General features: G+C 42.6%; 1 protein-coding gene across 3 annotated transcripts in view; it reads right to left on the reverse strand.

Moving 5' to 3' along the window:
* Positions 1 to 20,815, reverse strand: part of SARM1 (sterile alpha and TIR motif containing 1) — a 278,800-nt gene that overhangs the window by 92,180 nt on the left and 165,805 nt on the right. For all 3 annotated transcript variants that reach the window (XM_078680122.1, XM_078680120.1, XM_078680121.1), the window contains 3 exons: positions 16,669 to 16,760; positions 12,788 to 13,023; positions 10,477 to 10,579 (listed from right to left, as the gene is read on the reverse strand). In XM_078680122.1, the coding sequence (XP_078536248.1) occupies positions 10,477 to 10,579; positions 12,788 to 13,023; positions 16,669 to 16,760 (431 nt within the window). The remainder of the gene's footprint in view (positions 1 to 10,476; positions 10,580 to 12,787; positions 13,024 to 16,668; positions 16,761 to 20,815) is intronic.

Raw genomic sequence — 20,815 nt, forward strand, 5'->3', positions numbered from 1 at the left:
TGCCTTTAACCCCTTCGCTGCGGCCGCGATTCCCCCCATGTGCTGTAAACAAAGGAACAGGGCGGGGCCGTGACGAACCCCAGCCGTCATCAGCACACGCCTACCGCGGGGCGTGACGGCTGGGGTTCGTCACCAGCATTGGAGGGGTTAATGATGAAAGGGTCTTTTCATCTGCATTTTTATTGTTGGCCAGGCTTGCTGCACCCTTTAGGGTTTAGCTTTTTGATTTTTTTTAAATAGCCAAGGACTAGTCATTTAGATTCTGTTGATTTTGTTTTTTATTCGTCCTTGCATCTGAGGGCCACAATTACCATGAAAGGAGGTTAGAACCCAGTAATAGTGGTCCATCAGGTGACACACACATGGCCCAGCATCAGAAATGTCTTAAATATGGCAGATTATTAAATTTCATTACGAGACAGGCGGCTACCATTATGCAATAAGCTTTTATTGCTGCCCCAATATGCAGCCCTTTAAAGAACATTAATACATCATAAACATTGGAATGTTCATGAAGCAGTATGAGTATTCAGTGCACAAGGACATCTTCCTCTTTTAGTAGCTGCTCCTCAACAAGATAAGTATATACATCTTCTTATGTGTTCGCGAAAGGGTTTTTATCTTCAGGGTAGTAGCTGGGCGCTCTGCTAAATGTCGACGCAAATTGTAAGAAACATAACAGGTACGGTTGGTGCAACTGGGTGAGGGGATAAGCCCTACAACCCCCCAATTGTGTGATGGAAAACAACCAACACACTATACAAATTATAACAAGATACCCTATGCACACAACAAACAAGTGGAAGAGGTGTGTCAGTGTTGACACATATATGTAACAGAGCAAAGCTAACAGAAACAACACAAAGATGTCTTGTATGATGTGTCAACAGTTCCGTCTCTTTTAATTTCTCAAACAAGCCAGCCGACACGTGTTTCGCCGCACATGGAATAGTCTTTCCGCGACTCCTCAGGGCTGTATTGGACAGTTACATGAATGGGAAGTCGCTCCGCCGGTGATAATTCTGACCCGGCAGGGCCCGAGACTCTGGTAATAAGTTTCAGGATGGTTAAATGCGGATAAAATTGAACCTTGTTGTGAGCTCCTAGAGGTCCTAGATAGCTTCACTCACTTCAGGGATTTACATCAGTGATAAGTAAACACGCTCATTAGTATATAGACGCAATTGTCATCTTCGAGTAGCGACAAGCTCCGCAGGATTTATGAAGCAGCAATGGGGGAGCGGATAACTCCTCATGTGGATGCCACTTGTAAGCGGCAGCAGGTTAGGGATTCTTTCCCGCGGGGTAACGTGTTCCAGTTGTGGACCTGCTTTATAACTGTTGCAAATCTACCAAAAGCATGATTACCATGTCATTCTTAACTTCTAATATTTTTGCCAAAAAACAGATTGTGAGACTTGAGTTTAATATATTTGTGAAAAACAGATCGCCTTTTACAATAGATTGTCAGAATTAATTCATGTTAGGAATTCGCTCACCATCCAATTTATGGTTGGCTCAGGTAGGTACCAATACCCTTATTATTTGGGGAAATGATCTGTAAATGTTAAACGCTAGTTTCTGGCTACTGCTGACATTGGCAAGTGCTAAGTAACAGATTAAAAAAATAAACTACCATGCATTTTGAAAAGCAAGGACGCAACTGCTTTCCTCAAGTGCCATCGCTTCCTCCACACTCGTCTGTTGTAACTTAATATTTGAAGAACAAGCAAAGCCTTACCCAGTTTACATGGTAACGAGACAATGGCGGACAAGATTCCCCCGAACAAAATACCATTATGCCTTTTGATGCCGCACTCAAACGTCAATAATAGGAGAACGGAGACAATCTTTACTTTTTGTTGATGCCCACTTTCATAACTAAGTGCGTAATCTTAATCACAGTTCCTTGCTCGAGCTGCAACGGCTGCACTGACCTGAGTCAATACTGGAGGTTCAGGTTTGTTTCTCCTAAGGAAGGCAGCGTCCATCCTCCCCATAATGAAAAAAAGCAATCTTGAACCCCAGGAACCCAGTAGGTATAGGCATATCTCAAGACTCCCTTTCCCAGCCAAACTACTTGAAAAGCATTAATTAATGAACTGGTGGCCTGCATCGACAGCAACAATTTGCTGTATCCCTCCCAAAACAGCTTTAAAAAGGCTCATAGCACAGAAACAGCCTTGCTTGCAGCCTCTGAAGAAATCAGTTGGCCATTGGATAGAGGCAATCAACCCGTCCTGATCTTACTCGATCTCTTGGCGGCCTTTGACACGGTTAACCATACTATTCTGATCAACCGACTTATGGAGTTGGGAATAAGAGGCATTGCCCGTTACTACACTGAAAGGTTTTCTAACGAACAGAAGAAACCATGTAGCCCCGGGCTGCAGTTGTCATGTGGGGTGCAACAGGGCTCTGCACTAAGCCCCACCCTCTTTAATGTATATGTCGCCCCACTGGTCAAACGGATGAAGTCCCAAGAGTTCTCGGTTGTGTCCTAGGCCGATGACACACAAATTGTGGTGTCAATATCCAAAGCAAAAAATTCACGTAGAGGCACAGACGCATTGTTAGGTAATTTCTTCACCTCATTTGATGGTTAGTTGCAGCGGTCGAACTCTAACGCTGAAGATTTGGATGGGAAGTGTTGTTATCAAAGATACCCGTAAAGGAGGGAACACAGTTTCGTTTGGGCGCACTGAACTGAGCACGTTGTCCGCAACAATATTTAAAGTCCCTGAAGAAGGGATTGTTTAATCCCGAAATGCATTAGCCAACTGATGTTACAGACGTTTAAGCTGTTTATTAGGATAATATTTTGTTTACATGACAGACTGTTTTGCAATTAATTCATGAGAATGTACACAATGAATTTATGTAGATTGTGAGCATGTCATTAAAATGCTAGGTTCTAAACATAAAGAGCTATTGATAAAAAATTGTTTCCTTAGATTAATTGTGAAAAGTAAGTAGTTGCTGTGCAACCAGTTATCGATTGAAGATTCACTCGCTTATATTGTCAATCTCCAAAGATCAGGAAAAAGTGGGTCATAGAGTTAACTCCTGCATGGTTCAAATCGATTACTGTATGAAAACAAATTGCCTAAATGTAAATACCGGAGAAACAGAGATGCTACTTTTCAGGAACAACAGATCTTTCTGGTCGCAAATCTGGTGGACCCTGAATACGGGATCCTTACCAACGCCAGTTCAGAAAGGAAGAAACCTGGGAGTTATCTTTGTGATAAGCTCCACTTTGACTACCAAGTTAAAGCACTCTCTTCTTCCGTATTTTATTCGCTAAAACTAATAAAGAAAATGTGTCCATTTATTCTGAACAAACTTCAAAAACAGTTGTCACCTTCCTGATCCTGACCAAGTTGGACTATAGAAATGCTCTTTTGATTGGTATCCGAAAAAAGTCTTCACAAAATCGTCAAACTCTACAAAACGCAGCAGCCCGATTTCTTGTGGGAATTCCCAAACAAAGGTCAGCAACCTAAACACTGGTAAATCTGCATTGGCTACCCATAGCAAAACGTCTAGAATTTAAGACATTATGTATAACCTATAAAGCACTGCATAACTCAGGACCGAGCTATTGTCGCGGAAAGTTGACCTGGTATTCCCAAAGCAGAAAGCTGTGATCCTCAGATGCAATGCTACTATCCCCCCCAGAGCAAAACGTACTGCCTGGGGTGGTAGGTGTTTTCTACTGAAAGCAGCTACACTCTGGAACGGCCTACCTCTGTCGATAACGAAATGTTCAGAATTCCTGATTTTTCAAAAGCAAAAAAAAACCTGGCTGTTTACACGCCATTAATCATTATCAGCTATTCTTTGTGCAGCACCGCACTAGTCAGCAGCAGCGCCAAGACGCCTCTGGGCATTCAAGCGCTACACAAAACCAAAAATCAAATCAAATCTATAAAAGATAAATAAATGGTGCTTTACACCCACCTACTGGCAATTTCGACCAAACCAATACAAACAATAACAATCGTGAGCATTGTGAGTAGCTTGACTCAAATTATTTTACATATATATGTGTATATATATATATATATATATATATATATATATATATATATATATATATATATATATATATATATATATATATATATATATATATATATATATATACTATATACTGGACTTCCCATCTGAGAGTGAAAAATATTAATATAATTTTAATATTAATAAGATTGTTAATAAACAATAAGAAAAAAGAATCGAGAAAAAATGGAGTGTACCAGTCCCCAGAACCAAGCAGCTCCTGAGCTCTTGGGAATAGTATTAAAAAATTCTTAGAGGAGGAATTAAGATCCTCTGTAAGAGAGGCGGTGGATGCTGCACTAAATAAGAGGAAGATGGGTTCCCCTGTAGAGGAGAATACCTTTTCGCTCTCAGATGGAGAGTCCCCCACTACCTCTCACCTCCAGAATGGGGGGATGGTTTCCCAAAAAGAGGAAACACTGGTAGCCCCCACACTACAATAGAGAATTTTGCTCTTAGCAGCACAAGAGAAGCTGGCCACCTAAACGGGGCACATAGAAAAGTTGCCCATAGCTGCATGATGGAAAAGAGTGACCTTCTTGACACAAAAGATTCTAGAGGTAGTTTCACTTCATCGGCAGAGAATACATTGTATGATGAGATGGATATGGGTTAGTTCATTTTGGACCCACAAGACATATATGATACCTTAGAGGATCTACAGGAGGATGTAGAACAACCCTTTACTCCTCAAGAAATGAAAGACCCCTTCAGGGATGAGATGTTCAACCTCACTACAATTAGGCACCTGCATAGTGCAGAGTGGTGGCTAATGGATCATGTTAACAAATACATAACTTACTGGGTAAGAAAACCCCTATACAGAGAAAATCACAATCTACTAATAAACGAGTGCCCAAGACCCTCAACTGGAGAGAAGATGTGTAACACACCTAGCTTGGACCCGAAACTGATAACTGTTTATTTAAGTTCGTAAAAGATCCAAGAAAGCGTATAAAAAATGTCTTAAGCAATGTGAGGATGAACTCCTGTACATACTGGGTCCACTCAAACACATCCTAAACATGGCCAAAGATGCAAGAGGGTAAGAAAACACCCCTTTTAATACTGACCTCCTTATGCATGCTAGGCAACACCAATGCCAACCAAATCATGGAGAGACGAAAGGCAGTCCTCATGAGGATGAAACCTAAACTAGCAGATTTATCATCCAGATAACACATGGGTGACACTAAGTGCCTCCTCTTCTGAGATAATTTAGGAAATGAACTGGGAAAATACGTTTCCACCTATCCTACTTTCAGCGAGGTGCAAACTATTATGCACAGAGTCTTTGGCTCACACCCTTTCTGGACGGGCCGACAGGAGGGGACTGGCTGTCAGCCACGTATCATCTAGGTCCCAGCTCCACCCACAAAAACATAGAGGTTTCCCTAGCTACGGAAGGAGCTGCAGCCGGAACTCAAACATCTACCCCCAAAAAGGGAGAAAAACAAGAAACTGTGGGGAAGAACCAGATCCTCAAACCAAGGATATCAAGCTGATCAAGATTACTTCTTCTACCATAAATGTAGGGGAGACTAAAACTGTTTGTTCAGAATTGGAAAGAATACCTCAGGGCCCTTAGGTGTTGGAAACGCTTGGAGGTTTCAAAATGAATTGTTGGAAGTACCCATATCAACAAAACCCAGAGAGTTAGTTTTAGACATAGAAAAGATGACCCTCAAAGACCAGGAGGTGACCCAAAGGCTAGACGAAGGAGCGTTGACCTGAGCTTCAAAATACAGAGGGATTTGTCAGTCTCTTGAGAGGCATTTTGCGAGCCAGGTTTGGCTAGTAAAAATTGGACCTCAAGGATGCCTACTTCACAATACCCATGGACGAAGACAGCCAGAAATATCTGAGCTGAGCTTGGAGGGGCATGCTCTACCAATTTCGTTGTCTACCCTTTGGACTGTCCTCAGCCCCATGGTGTTTCACCAAAGTGCTTTGCCCGGTAGTCAGTTACCTCAGGGAAAGAGGAGTCCATCTGATTATATACCTAGATGACGCACTCATCATGTGACAGGACAGATTGGAGCTTGTAAGGCATCTATCCTGGGCCACAGAACTCGTAGAAAGCATAGGGTTTGCAATAAATACGGAGAAGTCTGTCATGAGTCCTACACAAAATATTGCATTTCTGGGTTTTCAACTGGACTCCATTGTTTCCCAACTAGTCCTCCCACACAAAAAGGTGGTAAAGATAAAAAAAGATGTGAGAGTGGTCTTATCCAAAGATTTGTTACTACTCAGGGATCTGTAAAGAGTTTTGGGACTCTTATTATCTTCCATTCAAGCCATCTCTCCGGGTCCACTTCACTACAGAGGTTGAAAGCGTTAAGGCTAAGGAAATGTTTATGATATGGGGATTCAATAACCCTATCCCTAGATGCACTGGAGAACCTGGTTTGGTGGCTAAAAAACCTCGAAGCATGGAATGGCACAGCCATTATCTAGAATGTCCCAGATTTCGTCCTAGAATCAGATGCGAGCAACTGAGACGGGGGAGCTCAGATAGGCAACTTAGAAACAGGGGAAAGATGGTACCTAAAGGAACAATCACTCCACATAAATTGCCTGGAAATGTTGGCAGACCTGAATGCCCTTAGGAGTTTCAAGAATCTTCTAAGAAATTCAAACACACTGATTCGTCTAGACTGTTTCTTAGCAGTATCATATATAAATTGAAAGGGTCACGAAGTCCAAAATGTGTCAGACTTAGCGAAACAAATTTGGTATTTTTGCTGGGAACACAAGATTGTGCTACTAAGACGGAATTTATTCCAGGGCTTAAGAATGTAAGGGCGGATTGGAACTCCAGGTTACTCAGAGAAACCAGTGATTGGATGTTACAACCAGAGGTTTTTTCCCTGATAAAAGATCTTTAGAAGCACATTCAGATAGATTTATTTGCAAGCAGACTAACCTTCTAAGTGCCAACATACTTTAGGTAGAGACCAGATCCAAGAGCAGCAGCTGAAGATGCCTTTCTTAAGTACTGGGGCAAGAACAGAGGATATGCTTTTCCCCCTTGACCATGATTCTGAGGATACTGTGGAAAGTTATACTAGAGTCCAGCAGTACTATCCTTATAACTCCTTTTAAAAAATCACAAGCCTGATTCACTGAAGTGATGGAAGTTGCTGTAGATAGCCCACATCTGGTCCCGATATCAATGGGCCTTCTACAAGGGCCAGACAGACAGGAACATCCTTTGGTATTAGAAGGGGAGAGGAACCTTCCTACTTGGAGAATTTCAGGGGATTAAATATCGTGGGCCCTAGGAACAAGGAAAAGATATAAAGAGGTTTGGAAAAAATGGCGTAGTTGGTGCGTGGAAAGGGATTTGGATCCTGTGGAAGTCCCTGTACAGCAGATTGCCAATTACTTTGCATAGGTTTTTGATTCTTGTCATTGTGATAGAACAATCAATTGTAATAGATCTGCAATCTCTTCTGGTCATGTCCTAGACAAAAATGTAGCGATTGGTAGCAACCCTCTAATAAAAAGAGTAATGAAGGGCGTGAGACTAAAACGACCCCCAAAAGCACAGTATGATTCCATGTGGGTTGTCAATCTGATTTTCAAACATTTTAGCTCTTGGGAAAACAATACTTACCCTTCTCTTAAAGAGATATCTATGAAATTGGCTACTTTGCTTTGCTTAATTTCCTTTAAAAGAGTGTCTGATATCAAAGCCCTAAAGTTATCCAACAGATTTTATTCTGCTGAAGGTATACGCTTTGATATATGGAAAAGAACTACAATCATATCGGATTCTGTATTCTACTCCTTTTTCCATGACAGTGAAAAATGATGTGTGGTGAGATGTATGAAGGAATATGAAAGTTAGTTCTTGAAATTCAGATTGCATGATGTTAATTAACTTTTCCTATCCTATGTGACACCCTGTAAACCAGTTTCAAAAGCAATACTAGCCAGATAGATATGCACAGTTATGATTGAGGGGAGTATAGACTTCTCAAGATTAAGAGCCCACTCATCTAGAAGGGCAATGACTAGTTAGGTCTTTTGGGCAGGTGGATGCTTGCCTGAAATTCTTAAAACAGCTGACTGGTTGAATGCAAACACCTTTGCGAAATTTTATTTAAGACCACTAGAGCATATTAGTAATATAACTTTAGATGGCTTTCAACATGCATAATAGTAGCCTCCAGTCTTGTAATGAAATGAAGATTCTCCAATTTATATGCAGAGGGAATCTTGATTTCATTGAAGATAATGGAAGCTAACATTATCCCACCCCCCTCACCCTGGAAGGTAGGTTTGTTCTAAAGTGAGTGGGTGGTCTTTCTTAAGTCTGTGCATTTTGAATAAAAAATGTTTAACAAATTGTACTCTATATTGATGATGGACATTATTCATTGAAACTTTGTCTGTTTGGAATGCATTTACTATGCAATTTCCTTTCCTTTTTTAGATAATGGCTTGTAGGATTCAACAAGAATTAGCAAGATGGATGGTCCTTTTCTTGTGTGTTCACAGCAAAAGGTGTCTGTCCGTTTCTTGTGTGTTTGCAGCTAAAAGAGGAATATGTCCTTGTGCACTTAATACGTATACTCCTTCATGAACATTCCAATGTTTATGATATATTACTTTTCTTTACCGGGCTGCATGTTGGGGAAGCAATAAAAGCTTATTGCATAATGTTACCCTCTGTTGTCATTAAATAAATTAAGATTTTCTCTGCATTAAATTGGGGAGTCATCATTCTCTCCTAGCCTTACTGCAGTCAGAATTTTATTGTGAAAATCTACTTGTTTTCTGTGGTGTAACAGTCATTACAGACACAGAGGGCTAAATTTTCAAAAATATAGCACTGCAAGCAAACAAAGGGTGCCCTGAACTTGTGGAGTTTTACCTACCGCGGAATTCCGCTGAGTTACCTAAAAACTCAGTGAGATTATGTAGAGTTCTGCAAGCGGTATAATTCCAGTCCATCGTGCTGCACACGCTGATTTTTAGCGCCAGGAGCCTGTCCCATACTGTAAAGTCAGTGAGAACAGCAGCACGCGACGCACCAGAGGATGCTGCTTCATTCTGCTGCGCGAGTAAATTTTCTACTCGAGCAGCAACTTTCACAACATAAGCGGCAATTTTCTCAATGCAAGCGATTGCATCCTGCCAGGACCACCTGAATTGATAAATCTTGCCAGGAGGGGGTCTAGCACTTGTTTTTCCTCGCTCATTTACTTAATATTGTCGAGCCACGTATGAGACGAACTCCACAGCGGTTGGCAGAGTTTTTGCTGAACTCCAAGCGGAGTGCGGAGTGGGCAAGCTTTGTGAACTCTGCCAGCGGAGCAGAGTTTACCGCCCACCCCTAGAGCAGACCAGTACAGTTCTTGTGTTGACACTTTTGAGGCCTGGAATTGAAAGGATAATGAGTGGGAACATTCGACTGATTGTTTAAATTCAAGCTCCTTCAGGCTACCTGTGAATCGACTGTCTTGAAATCATAAGTTTAAATATCCCAGAATTAATCATTGAGTAGGTGGCAACTTACTGGGCAGAAGTGCATCTGGTAGTTCGGACCCATAGTTCTTGTCCCTTTTAGGCAGACAATATGGTAGCATTTTTTTTAGCTTTGTTATGGCTATGTCTAACATTTACTACCAGACACTGAAAAGAGGCTGTAACATTTTTTTCCAACTTAATAATGGGTAGTATTATTTAATGCACTATTGCTAGCTCAAAATATTTCCCAGTGAGTCTATTAATCATAACTATCCCTTATACATCTGGAATGGCTATGGTAAGGTCGGACACTGATGCACCATCAACTGTTGGACAGGCTTCCATTTTTGGTAAAGCATCTAGGTCTTTATCAATTACTGGATAGCTTCTTCAACTACTGGTATGCTTATCACCAGAATAAGGGCCTTATTTAGAACTTGGCAGATGGGATACTTTCTCAAAATGTGCTGAATATCCTTTCAGACACATTTCAAGTGCCACAGGCCAAAATGTACTTGCAATACTGTGGACGGGACAAAATGCACCTTTGTCACAGAGTACCCCTTCAGCCAAACCTCTAAATGAGGGCCCATTTGCACTAATTGACCAAGAAATTCTTACGCAGCATTTCAATATATGGGCAGAGTTATGCTACAGCCGGCTTTTCATTTTGGTGGTTAAAGCTCTCACACAGAGAAACTTAGTGGATTTCCAAACTTCTGCCTTCTAGGCCACTCATAGTATGTCACCATGCTCACACATGCCTAATTTAATTTACCATTGGATATGTGCGGTGCACTTCCAAAAATAAAAACTCTGGTATGTACATACAGGTCTAGATTAATAAAATTGATTACATCATGTGATGGTTTCCTAAGCCCACCGTTCTACTTCTGACTGCACATTGAATTCTCAACCATTTAGTAGGCTCACCTTGCCAGCTGGGATCCTGTGTTGCGTCGGTAGCTAATGAATACATCAGGACCCTCGGCGCTGGACTTCCCGATGCTCATTGGTAAGGGAGAGTGCAGCATCTCTGTGAGGACATAAGCAGCAAAAGGAGTAACAAATCAGATACAATGCTAGATTACTTCAGAGCCATACTGTTTGTGACTAAATGACTAAATGTTATGCACCTTTACTTGTATACAATAATATAACTACCATAACCATTAGCACTGGCTGGAACCTTTGTCTGCCACAGGAGAATCCAACATCTGAACGATATGCCTGTGGAGATGTGGGTTCTAAAGTCCACCCCTTGGTGGGTCAGATGGAACCACAGGCAATGCGCCTCCATTTTAACATAGTAATGGTTCAAGCAGAATTGAGGAAAGTAAAATAAGAAAAGGCAAAGAGGAGTAATCATAGTGTAAAAAAAGTTGTCAACCAATTCAGCGTATCTCATGAAGACAGAAGACTACACTACACAGCTGTACAATAGATGTAATCTACTACTAATATTGCACGGTTGTATGACGTTACAACGCAGGCTATTACAACGCCTGCCTTTACAACGCGGTTTTTACATCGCAATCCATTACAACGCATAGTGCTTTTGGGTGTTGGATAGTGAATAGTTTAATTTACTATTCCAACTCCAGTCCCCGTGGACACTAGGGAAGGTGTTGGATAGTAAATTAAACGTATTCCCTATCCTAGAGCGCCCCCCAGCGCAATGCGTTGTAATGGTTTGCGTTGTAATGACCGCGTTGTAATGGTAGTGCGTTGTAAAAGTTTAGTTGTAAAGGTTGTTTACCATATTGCACACACGACCAAGACCTCAGAGCTATGCTGCTATACTCACCAATGCTGCAGTACACCAATACACAAAGACCTGATGCCAACACTGCACAGCTGACCACAAATTGAAACTAATGCTGTACAACTCACCTCAATTGGAGAAGAGTGCTACAAAACTCATCAGAACTGTACAGCATGGAAAAACAGCTTAGAAAAACAGCTCAGTATGACCAGGACACAATGCTGCCAAATTACCAAAGACTAACACAGTGCACCACAGCAAGACTAAAGCTCTATGCTGCACAGCTTACCAGGACTACAGATTGTGATGGTGCAAAACTCAAAAAGGGACAAGTCCAATGCTACATCTCTCAAGAACACTGTTTACTAAAGCTACACAAATGATTACGTCTATAGACCGGCTCAGCACAACAGAACACATCTCAATAGAACTAGGGGTCATGTAAAGTTTGGCTGACTTGAAGCCACTTCGTAAACTGACAGAGCTCCTGCTCCATCAAACCCATGATTTCTTCACCTCATTTATAGGTGGGGCAACTGCTAGGGGTCTGCCAATGGAAACGTTTGACATGGTGTGGCATGCACCTCATGGCCAATGGGTCTATGAATCAGAAGTCTCCTACCGCAGTTGTGATACATATTTTTCCTGTCCAGGATTGCCACGTGAGTCCTTTAAATGCAGATCGAAAACTCATTGTGCCTGAGGGCCATTGATGAGCTCTGAAGACAAATATATTAATCATATCTATATAGTGATGAATGTAATGATTGAGAAGTGTGTTGAATGAATACACTCCTCCTTCAAACAAATGAAATTGCCCCTATCAAGTGCCTGCCCAGTATGAGCCAGTATGAAAAACACACAATAGTAAGATTGGAGACCAATTCTGCCCAACCCACCAAGATTGAAGTCAATATATAAAGTTCAAAGTGGTTGAATTTTAATGTTACACTGTTCAAAAAGACCAGATACCAACGCTACACAAAACATCATATGGAGATCAAAGATACATAACTCCACGATACAAAGCTCATAAAAATTCAAGACCTGTGATGCAAAATTAATGAAGGTTGAAGGTCTCCACAAGATAAAAAGATTGGAGAATATCATTTAGAACGTAAAAAACTGAAGACCAATGGTGAACCACTCATGAAGACTGGCAAATAATCCTACAGAGTTCAATAACAAGAGGAGCAATGCTTCACAATTAATGTAGACTTGAGAACAATACTGTTTAATTAACTCAACCTGAGGGCACACACTTTTTACTGCAGCCAAATGACTCAGTCATACACCTCCCTCCTTAACAGCGGAATATCCAACATAACAACACTGGTATCATGAACCCCTCATTATATGTTTAACCATACTATATGTGAAGTTTTTTGCCCATGTAGCTTTTTGGAAAAGTCTAGAGTGAGGGTAATTTTTGACCAATGCCTTTCCACCTACCTCTTTTACCAATGCCTTTCCACCTACCTCTTGCTGCAGACAGTATGCGCACCCGGTGGAATCCGACCTCTACCCTGCAATCCTCCTCTAATTGCTGTTCGGTGACACGATGCAGGAAGTTCCGGTCAATGCCGCAGTTCACGAGATTGTAGGTGTACTGTCGAAACTTGGGGTCAATACTGCCCAGCCAGTCTGCAAGGTTACTTCTGTCACAGGTCGAGTAGTTAGCAAAGGACTTCAACTCTGTAAGATCCCGGAGAAACCTGGGACATAAACCAGGATAAGCTGGAACATTGATAAATTACAATCACAGATACACAAAATAACTTTCAGATAGAGGCCTAAGGATCAATCCATTAATAGATACAGACGTATTGATGAATATGTGGACAACTAAACAGCAATTAACCAACATGCTGAATATAATACAATTTAACACACTGTCAGCACAGCTGTGTCTATGAACACACTACTATATATAACAAGGGGAACCCAAAGTAGCGATAGGCTTGGGACCTTGGGAGTATACAATATTTCAAAAGACAGTGGTCCCAAACTTCAATATCAATTTAAAAACGGAGATACAAATAGACCAAAATTGGAATCTTTGTTCACTGTCCAGCCGGACATATTTTAATAATAAATATAAACAAATGTGGCAAAATATCTTACAATTTCCAAGTGGGACACAAGCCTGTGTCCAGCTGCCACATATACACAACCAAAAAACAAACAAACAAATACAAGGCAAGGCAAATGTCTGTCAATTGAACCAAAAATGTATAGAACAGACAATTAGTTGAGTACACTTTCTGTGATTTCAAAATAGAGAAATATACAAATCATCAGGTGTAAGAGTGTCGACGACGTTTCGATCCTTATTTAAATCAGGACATATCAATGCATGCCTTTACTCTGGTTGTATTGCACTCTCCTAACATTATTTGAGGGAGGGTGACTAGCTCTCATCTAATGTGGGCTTCTAAAATTTATTACCAGGATTGCAGAGCAGTATCGGTGGCCTTAGTATCGCGCTCCAATAGATTAGGGAAGCAGCTCCAAAGGAGGGGAGTGACTTGAGTATTATCTCGCCGGCTTCATCAGACCCCCTATTACGGGTGCTCCAGACTTTATTTCCGATTTATGACCGGATAGCAACAAAGTAAATACGTGGGTGGAAGGTATACTGAATGATTGTTTCCCCGCCGGTAAAACGTATAAAGACGTAAAAGACTCCCCTCCTTTGGAGCTGCTTCCCTAATCTATTGGAGCGCGATACTAAGGCCACCGATACTGCTCTGCAATCCTGGTAATAAATTTTAGAAGCCCACATTAGATGAGAGCTAGTCACCCTCCCTCAAATAATGTTAGGAGAGTGCAATACAACCAGAGTAAAGGCATGCATTGATATGTCCTGATGATGGTCCTGTATTAAATAAGGATCGAAACGTCGTCGACACTCTTACACCTGATGATTTGTATATTTCTCTATTTTGAAATCACAGAAAGTGTACTCAACTAATTGTCTGTTCTATACATTTTTGGTTCAATTGACAGACATTTGCCTCGCATTGTATTTGTTTGTTTGTTTTTTGGTTGTGTATATGTGGCAGCTGAACACAGGCTTGTGTCCCACTTGGAAATTGTAAGATATTTTGCCACATTTGTTTATATTTATTATTAAAATATGTCCGGCTGGACAGTGAACAAAGATTCCAATTTTGGTCTATTTGTATCTCCGTTTTTAAATTGATATTGAAGTTTGGGACCACTGTCTTTTGAAATATGAACACACTATCAGCTACAGGCCCATTGATTAAAGATGTTGACAGACACAAGTTTACTGAAGTACACTTTGAGAGGTAAAAATCATCTGATAAACATGTCTCCAAACAGAGGTCAAACACACAATGTGCTGGCAAACACCAAGCTAGTGATCAATACAAATAGTAACTTTCTCAACAACCAATGGAAGACAGATAAGGACCAATTACTACAAAAATAGACATAGGCATATCTACCACAATATGGTGATATAGATGGGTGCTGCTACTTTTGCAGTCATATTAATCAACATGCTGAATGGCATAGATCTAACAGTATTGTGGGGTTTTCACCTAGCATCAATATGCTGAAAGAAACAGAACTTTCAGTCAGTATTCTGAGACAGGGATCCCATTGATTGAAATACTGGCAGATGCATTAACTTACCCAGTAAATTAACAGAAAGCTATTGATCACTATACTGTGAAAGACAGGCCAGTCAATTGACACAACAACGTACGTAGGTGTTAACTCATATTCTGAGACACCAGTATAGATCTATTGCTCAATACATTTACTGATACCAATCAAGACAAGATACAAATCAACACCTTGTTCGAAACATGCCGATTGGTAAATAAGGTGAAACATGACGATTGGTAAATAAAGTGACAGATGCTGGCCTATTGATCAATAAATGCACTTTCTGATAACGGTCTATGTAAACATATGTAGGACTGTTTATTAAAAGATCGCCAGATCTATTACTCAAAGGGCTCAATATATGCCCGGTACAAAACCCATATGTTATGACTGCTAAATACCACATGTGTTCTATAACATAAGAGACTAGAGAGCTGATGAAACACCAGCATTATAGAAGATCTAACAACAGAGAAAAGGGGGAATGATGATATACTGACAAATCATAAGCCATTAAAAATCCAAATAGAAGCACTGATGAGACAATGACATTTCTTATACACCCTAGGCTCAGAAACAGGAGGACAGGTAATGAACCGGATGAGTTGAGACATATGGTAGATGATACACTGACAACAAAGGTACACTCTAAGCTCCGTAAAAGCAGGACAGATGATACACTGCCACAGCAAATACACCCTACTCAGGGATGAACAGGATATAAGGACAGATGCACTCTATACAGGAAACTATCAGTGGTCTATGATCAGAAACAGGTGATATAATAGATAGACACCACAAAAACATTTTATATTCAGACACAGGAAAACTGATGGCACAGCTCAATACAAATCCAGTCTAGGATTAGAGACAGGAGGGCCTGTTATACACTGACACTGCAAACACCCTCTAGAATTAAAGACATGAGGAAAGATGATAGGTTGACAACAAAAACACACTCTTGGATCAGAGACGGGTAAGCTGATTACACACTGACAATATAATTACACTCTAGGATCAGAAACAAAAGGACAGATGATGCATTTACAATACACATCCACTGTAGGATCAGAGACAGGCGGGCCGATGATACATTGACAAATACCCTCTGGAATGAAACACACGAAAGAAGATAATACGCTGACAATACAAATATACTTTAGGATCAAAGACTGGGAAGCTGATCATACACTAAAAATATAAATACTCTGTTGGGTCAGACATAGAAGGACGGGTGGTGCATTGGCAACGCAAATATACCTTATGATACAGAGACAGGAGGACTGATTGTACAATGATAACAAAAAATATACTCCTGGACCATAGGCATTAGGACTGGTGATACACTGATAACTCTCAAGTTATGGGAACCGAGAATGGAGTTAAGGGGATACACTTTAATTACAGGCGCACTCTCAAATAAGGAGGTTGCAGGCATAGTGACACTATAGGAAGTCTACGCTGGAAAACATGAGAACTGAGGCTACACTGATTTTATAAAGATCCTCTGGGATCAGAAGCATGAGGGCTGAGTATAGACTGACACCACAAGAACTCTTTGGGATCAGAGGCAGGAGGGCTGATGATGCACTAACAATGTACCTACACTGTAGAATCGGAGGCAGGGAGGCTGATATTGTGGCGGGACAATCAGATCAGAAACTGGTGGACAGATACACCAACACTACCAGGCCATTCCAGGATTTGGGAAACACGCTCACCTTTTTCGAGTGATGCTTGATGTCATGCCTAGATCTTCTCTTAGATCGGTGTCTGTCAGCTTCAACAGAAGATCACCATCCACCTGGTGTTCCTGAACAAGAGAGTGCACAGTTAACATAACACATTTTCATTCTCAACGTACACACTTGGTTTTACATATATCAGGAAACCCACACGCAAGTGGTCATGGAGTCATATATGCGTAAGACATGAAGGCTGTACATACAAACAACTAAGCATTAGACACCACAGATACAAAAGACCCTAAATGTGCACTCTTGTCAGTACGTGACACAGATGAATCATACATTGACACAAACATAAACACACTTTACACACTACTGAAAAACACCATCTCACTTGTGGCACTACAGAGAAATGCAAGGTTATGTTTCTGTATATTGCATAACTTGCCCAAAATCACACATCAGAAGCCCAAAGTCCCAGGTTCCTAGCCTAACACTGTTGTCTGTCTGTGTACTGCATTTATCCACACTGACATGGTCTGCATTTCATGACGTGGATACTATAGGTGTAAAAATGTTTCTTAATATGTGAATGAATGTTTGTATACTCCAGCATTATAACATACTCTCTTGATTGAATTGAACTATGGGGCTAAGTAAGGAGCACCCCATTATCAGACATATCTTTTAAGTGAGCCTAACTACAGGAGACCTATAGCATGCCAGGGACAGTGCTGTCTTCCAGCTCTCCTCTCCCTGCACCACATTAGCTCTTCGCTAACTGTCATTCTCTGACAACAAAATGATACTTAGATAACTCTCTACTGACTTCTCTTTTCACATCTTGAAGGAAGAATTAACCTATCAAGTGACCTGAGTGAATCACAGCTGCACTATCACCTCACACCAGGGGAACCTCACTTGAAATCTAACCCTGAGTTACTCCGGTGCCCGTTTATTCACATCTGGGAAGACCACACTAAGGAAAAGAGGCCCGAGCAGTTCCCAGTTGTCCTCTCTTTTTCATCTGCCCAGTAAATTGAGGAATGGGTGATGACCTGCAGAAGTGAAGACTGAGTAATTTCCACCTGCCCTTCACTCATATTTGGGTAGAGCTGAGCAGGGATCAGTGGCCTCAGTAATTCCAATCCTCTGTTTCACTTCCATCTGGGTGAAGCTGAAAACTTATTAGTGGCTTGCGTAATTCTCATCCGCCCCTTCATTCACATTTCAGTGGACCTGACAAGCAAACTTAAGCCTCAGAAAGTCTCAGCTTTCCTCTTCCCATATGGTTGGCCTCGACCAGGCACCTATAGCCTAAATCATTTTTAACTGCACCTGCTTCTTCATTCTAGCTGAGAGATCTAACGAGCGAACTGATCTTTGCCCATTCCTCAGCTATTTACTCACAGCTTATTGATGGCGACTAGAAATAAGAGGTCTGAACACTCCTAAAATGGACATGACATGTCAGCTAAGGCCTGGGTAATTCCCAGATGCCTCCACTCTAAATTCTGTATAGCCCTGACAAGAGAACTTTGACTTGAGAAACCCTCAGAAATTTCTCAATGAGTGGACCAGATTAGCTAGTTCCACCCCAAGTCATTGTGAGCTAGCTCTTGACTCACATGCGAGTAGTACTGATATGGAATCAGTTTCCACTTTAATTCTCAAATATGGGAACCTGTAAGGTAGCAGCACACCTCCAGATGAGCTTTACAAGGTACGAGGTAATCTATCAGAGCCACCTCGCTGTGGTTTTTCTAGTACATGGCTCAATCTGCTTGTGACCTCGGGCAACAACAATCCATCGGCAGCAGTGTCCCTCTCAGGTCGGTGGATGGAGGGATGCGGGAGTGGTAGAGGGCTGGTGGGACTACTTCCACACCTTTAAATTTCCTGACCTCAATTTTGCCACATCACCATCAATGACCTAATCTTCTACTCCAGAAGAACCCCCTACTTGCGCAATACCTTTGTGCACCTCCTCAACGTACGTGCAACCAGGAACATCCCTTATGGTACTAAGCTTACAATAGCACCCTCCGCAACCCTACGAGCTGACCTCACAATCACCCTCTACAAAAGCGGCATTGTCCTGATCCAAGCCTCATCCAGGAACCGTAACAAATTTGCAAGCTTTTTCTCATACTTCAGCAACCATGTGAGCGAGTCTAACAGAGTATCTACCACTTACCCCGTTGACCCTCCGACCAGCCCGACTAGCGCCCCTAGACACCCTCCAACCAGTCACCCTTTGACTTCCAACACAGATCATCCCATCCCCCCTCGCACGGCTCCTGGCCATACCAAGAGAATAGTCATCCCTGCACCTGACGACCCTCTGACCAGCCCGACTAGCGCCACAAGACACCCTCCAATCAGCCACCCTTGGGCTCCAAACACATTCATCCCATCCCCCCTTGCCCGGCTCTTGACCTTGCCTGGAGAACCATCATCCCTGCACCTCTGATCTCCTCCCCTACAGCTCCCCAGTCCAACTGCGAGCCTGATACACCTCCACCCACCTGCGACATAGATCGAACCTGCCCACCCAGCCCACAAACCACCTCTCTAAGAGTCTCTACCACCGCTCCTCCCAACATCGCTAACTCATCTCCTAGCCCTGTCAATAGACCTCTCTCCAGACCTTTGGTCCACTCCCCGCCAGTCCAACACGCTGACCGTGGGACAGGTCAGTCACCGGAAACCCACGTCACACCTGATACTAAGACCCCCATTAGGATGGCTGGCGGACTTTGCTCGCCTGCCATCCTCACGGAAAACGGGACCGCCCGCGAGCTGTGCGGCGGTCCCGCCTAGCATATTATGATGCGTCCGCCACAGTAGGATTTATAACATTGCAGCGGGCGGTTTTCACACCAGCACCTGCCGCAATGCTATAAATGCTTGTGATGCATTTGCATACACAAAGTGGCAGGCACCGCGTGGTGCCTGCCGCATTGCGTATGCAAATGCAGGGGGGTACCACAGGTACCCCCATGTGCACCCCCCCTCGCCTTCACCATGGGCCCCGAAAGTGAAGACCGCAGGCATCTGATCCTGGCCATCCTAATATGGCTGGCGGTGTCTGAAAGACACCGCCAGCCATATGAACCCTTTTGTGGCCGCGGTCCCCCTCGCCATTGTAATATGGTGGGCCGGAAAATGGGTGGCGGCAGGTGACGGATGTCGGGCGGATGGCCACCGCCTGCATGGCGGTAGCGATCCGCTCGACATCCTAATGGGCCCCTAAGTCTCTAGATCTACCACCCTCCTGCCCGTTAACGCCCCCTTTACCGTAAGTCTGATAGTACCAAACCAGAGTCACTGCCTCCCTACCAGCTAACGTCTCCCTCCTATAAGGATCTCGAAACACTGCACTCTAGAGCGGGCAAACTAACTCAGAGCATTCACACCTCTATACTAGATCTTATGAACTTCCTTCACCTTGCTGAACTCTCCCTCGCCAACATCAAAACCCAGTGGAACTCCACCCCCGCACACCACAGGGTTACCCAAGCACCCTCTACCACTACCCTTGAGACACCTTCGTCCACGCAAGCACACCCCTAGTCCACTTGACCTTACTGAAGAGGAAATTCTTGCCATCCTTAGAGACTACAACCCGGACCCAACCACCCTTTGCACGCTAAGCATGAGAGCTAGACATGCCATCTGCACAGTCTCTATCAACACCAACAGATCGGCTACTTTCCGCAACAGAAATGTGGTCAAGAGTAACCTTGCGCCTGTACACTTATCTGCCCTGACTCCTGACACCCTTGAAGACTCCTCTCTGTCTGGCCTCTTAATTAACTGCCGATCGGCGTTTAAGCACGCCGTTGACATTGCTGCACTCATCCTACACAAAAACTTCGACCTAGCTATTCGAACAGAATCATGGCTCAACGATTCCTCATCTCCGTGCCTGGACCTCTTAGTCCCTCCCGGCTATAACATCGCCAGGCTGGACAGACAATCTAGCAAGAAAGGAGGGGGCATCGCCTGCATCTACCGTTCTAACCTTAGCGTCTCTGAACGTCTGGCTGATTCATCTGACCTTTGCAAATACCTCGCACTCTCCATTTGCAACAACTCCACCCTATTGTGCAACCTACACATCATCTATCATCCCCTTGGCATGAACGACTCCTTCATTGACCACCTCATGGAACTT

Source organism: Lissotriton helveticus, chromosome 3_1 (genome assembly GCF_964261635.1).
Source record: "Lissotriton helveticus chromosome 3_1, aLisHel1.1, whole genome shotgun sequence".
In the NCBI taxonomy this organism is placed as follows: Eukaryota; Metazoa; Chordata; class Amphibia; order Caudata; family Salamandridae; genus Lissotriton; species Lissotriton helveticus.